The 2327-nt window shown below is 50.2% G+C and overlaps 1 protein-coding gene across 1 annotated transcript in view; it reads right to left on the reverse strand.

The window, feature by feature from the left end:
- Positions 1–2327, reverse strand: part of USH2A (usherin) — a gene marked incomplete at its 3' end in the record, with an annotated part of 612524 nt that overhangs the window by 5828 nt on the left and 604369 nt on the right. Inside the window, 1 exon segment of the mRNA XM_011366141.1 lies at positions 1047–1256. Coding sequence (XP_011364443.1) covers positions 1047–1256 — 210 coding nt within the window.

Consider the following 2327-nt stretch of genomic DNA (forward strand, 5'->3'; position numbering starts at 1 on the left):
GGAAACTAATTTTCACATTGATATAAGCTACGTATAATTAAGAAGCGCTGTTATTTAAAAAATGCATACAATGCACTCCAAATATAAATTATTTTAGTTTACTATTATCACTATATAAGCACAGATAATCAAGGATTGATTGTATTTACATCGTCTATGTTTATTGAATACGAGGCTCCGAAGAAAATATGCTAATATTCCCTGAACACTCAATAGGAGACGCCCTCACACGGGCGAGTTATCTCGTGCAACTGCGCTTCAGGACCTGGCGCTCTGGCCTCTCATGGCTTCTCCACACTTGCCCAGATTGTCCCCTAAACCGGTCTAAAAAATTTATGCTGCGAGGCTGGGCTCTGCGCGATCTCTCAGCATCTCCGCGTGTCCGTGAGGGATGTGAGTCAGGGTGACACAGCTGAGCCACAGGGAAGAGAGACTTCACCGCGCTGGCTCTCGGTCTGCTCACGGAAAGAGTGTGGGGACCGGTGTCGCAGACGGCGAGTGTCCTCCCAGCCCACGGCTCGGCGTGAGGGAGGAGTTCCCTGACCCGGCCGCCGTGTCCCCGACGTGCCCCGGGCATGCTGAGACACCAACGGCGGCACCAGGGCTGTGCCGAGCTGCTCTGCTGTCCCTTCCACGGGACTGTCACCCTCACTGTCACCGAACGACAGACTGCGTGTTAAGCTGCTAACGGGAGGCCTGTGCGAGCCAGAATGAAGATTCCGGGGACCACCTTTGCTCTGCGTTTTCTTCTTCTTCTTTTCGTGTTAACATTCGCGCCGCCGCCAGTGACCGTTTGCCGTCCCTTCCTGTAAGCCACCGCGAAGCACGTGACGTGAGGACTCTCCTTCCCGCGATGCGACTCCCTGACACTCGCCGGGACTGTGATCCCACCGTGGGCCTCCGCTCCTCCACCGTTCACGTGTTCCCCGCTCGTTTCCTAACGCTCGCTGTCTCTCCTCACGGGGACCCTGGTGCCACTAAGTTCGCCACAGGGCAGTGAAGCTCCGGGGACCGAGAGAGGAGGATCGGGGCGCTCTGCTACTCACCACGGTGTGCGCCCCGCTGCCGGCCTCGCAGAACAGCCTGTAGACGCTGACCATGCCGTTGGGCTTCGCGGGGGCGCTGATGTTGACCACGGCGTGTCTGGAGGACACCGCGTGGAACCTGGGGGCCCCGAGCCCTTCCGGCGGGGCGGGCCCCGTCCTGCACCTGCTCCAGCTACTCGGGGCTTTGCCCACTGAATTCACCGCCCAGACCTGCAAAGAGGAACCAGTAAGACCAGTCAAAAGCAAGAAAACCTCAAGCTGGGGAAAAGGGGGCACGCCCAGACGGCTGCACGCAGCAGAACGAGATGCACTTGGATGGCATGGCCTCGTGACGTGAGGAGAACGGGTCCTTCCTCGTTGTCACCTGTGCCCATGGGAACACAGAGGGAGCGGATTTGGGAGCCCTGATGTCAGAACGCAGCTGGCGGATTTAAGCCCGAGGAAAAGCTGCTGTCTCTGGGCAGGAAGTGGCATGATTTTTGTCCACTTCTGCAAACTAGATGGATCTGCAGACTATATAAAACTCAGCAATTCTCAAACATGGTCCCCACCAAATCTGCATGAAAATTAGATTTTCCTTTCATCAAGGAGGGAATAAACATATGGAAGGATATATAATCTTATTTATCAAGAACTATTTGTATAATTAAACACGAATATCCTAAAAGGTTACCTTAGGTCGACATTTGCATGAGTAAGTAATTTGTAGAATGTCAGGTGCAATAGACAGAGTAGATGGATCTGTGAGTGTATAGGGTTAAATTAGGCCCAATAACAGCCAACTACACAGTGATCAATCAGAATGATAGATCTAAATGGCAATACAAGAAGACTGTGTGTTTGGGAGTATGACTGTGCCTTACTAAGCTTTCATGTGCGAATCTAACTTCAGGATTTCTTTTTTCTCATTTGGTGTCTTTCTTCTATCTATCTATCTATCTATCTATCTATCTATCTATCTATCTATCTATCAATCATCAGTCATCTATCATCTTAATAATATATTCAGGAGAATACACATTAGAGAGTTTTTTTTTTTTTAGTAGTTAGGCCAGCTCCTATGAATGCTTCTATACATTTTTTGGGGGTACATTTTGTTTGTAAAAGTAAAAACTTCTAATGAATTGCTCTAGGATCGCTGTCAAATGCAAATCTCCAGCCCCTTGCTGACAGGACTGCCAGAAGCCCCATTTTAAAAAGAGAGGACGGACCGAATTCCGTACAGAACCTGCTCTTCTGAATGTTCTGAGACAGTTTTTCGCCATCTGCATAACAACCATT

This window comes from Pteropus vampyrus, unplaced genomic scaffold, assembly GCF_000151845.1.
Source record: "Pteropus vampyrus isolate Shadow unplaced genomic scaffold, Pvam_2.0 Scaffold121, whole genome shotgun sequence".
Lineage (NCBI taxonomy): Eukaryota > Metazoa > Chordata > Mammalia > Chiroptera > Pteropodidae > Pteropus > Pteropus vampyrus.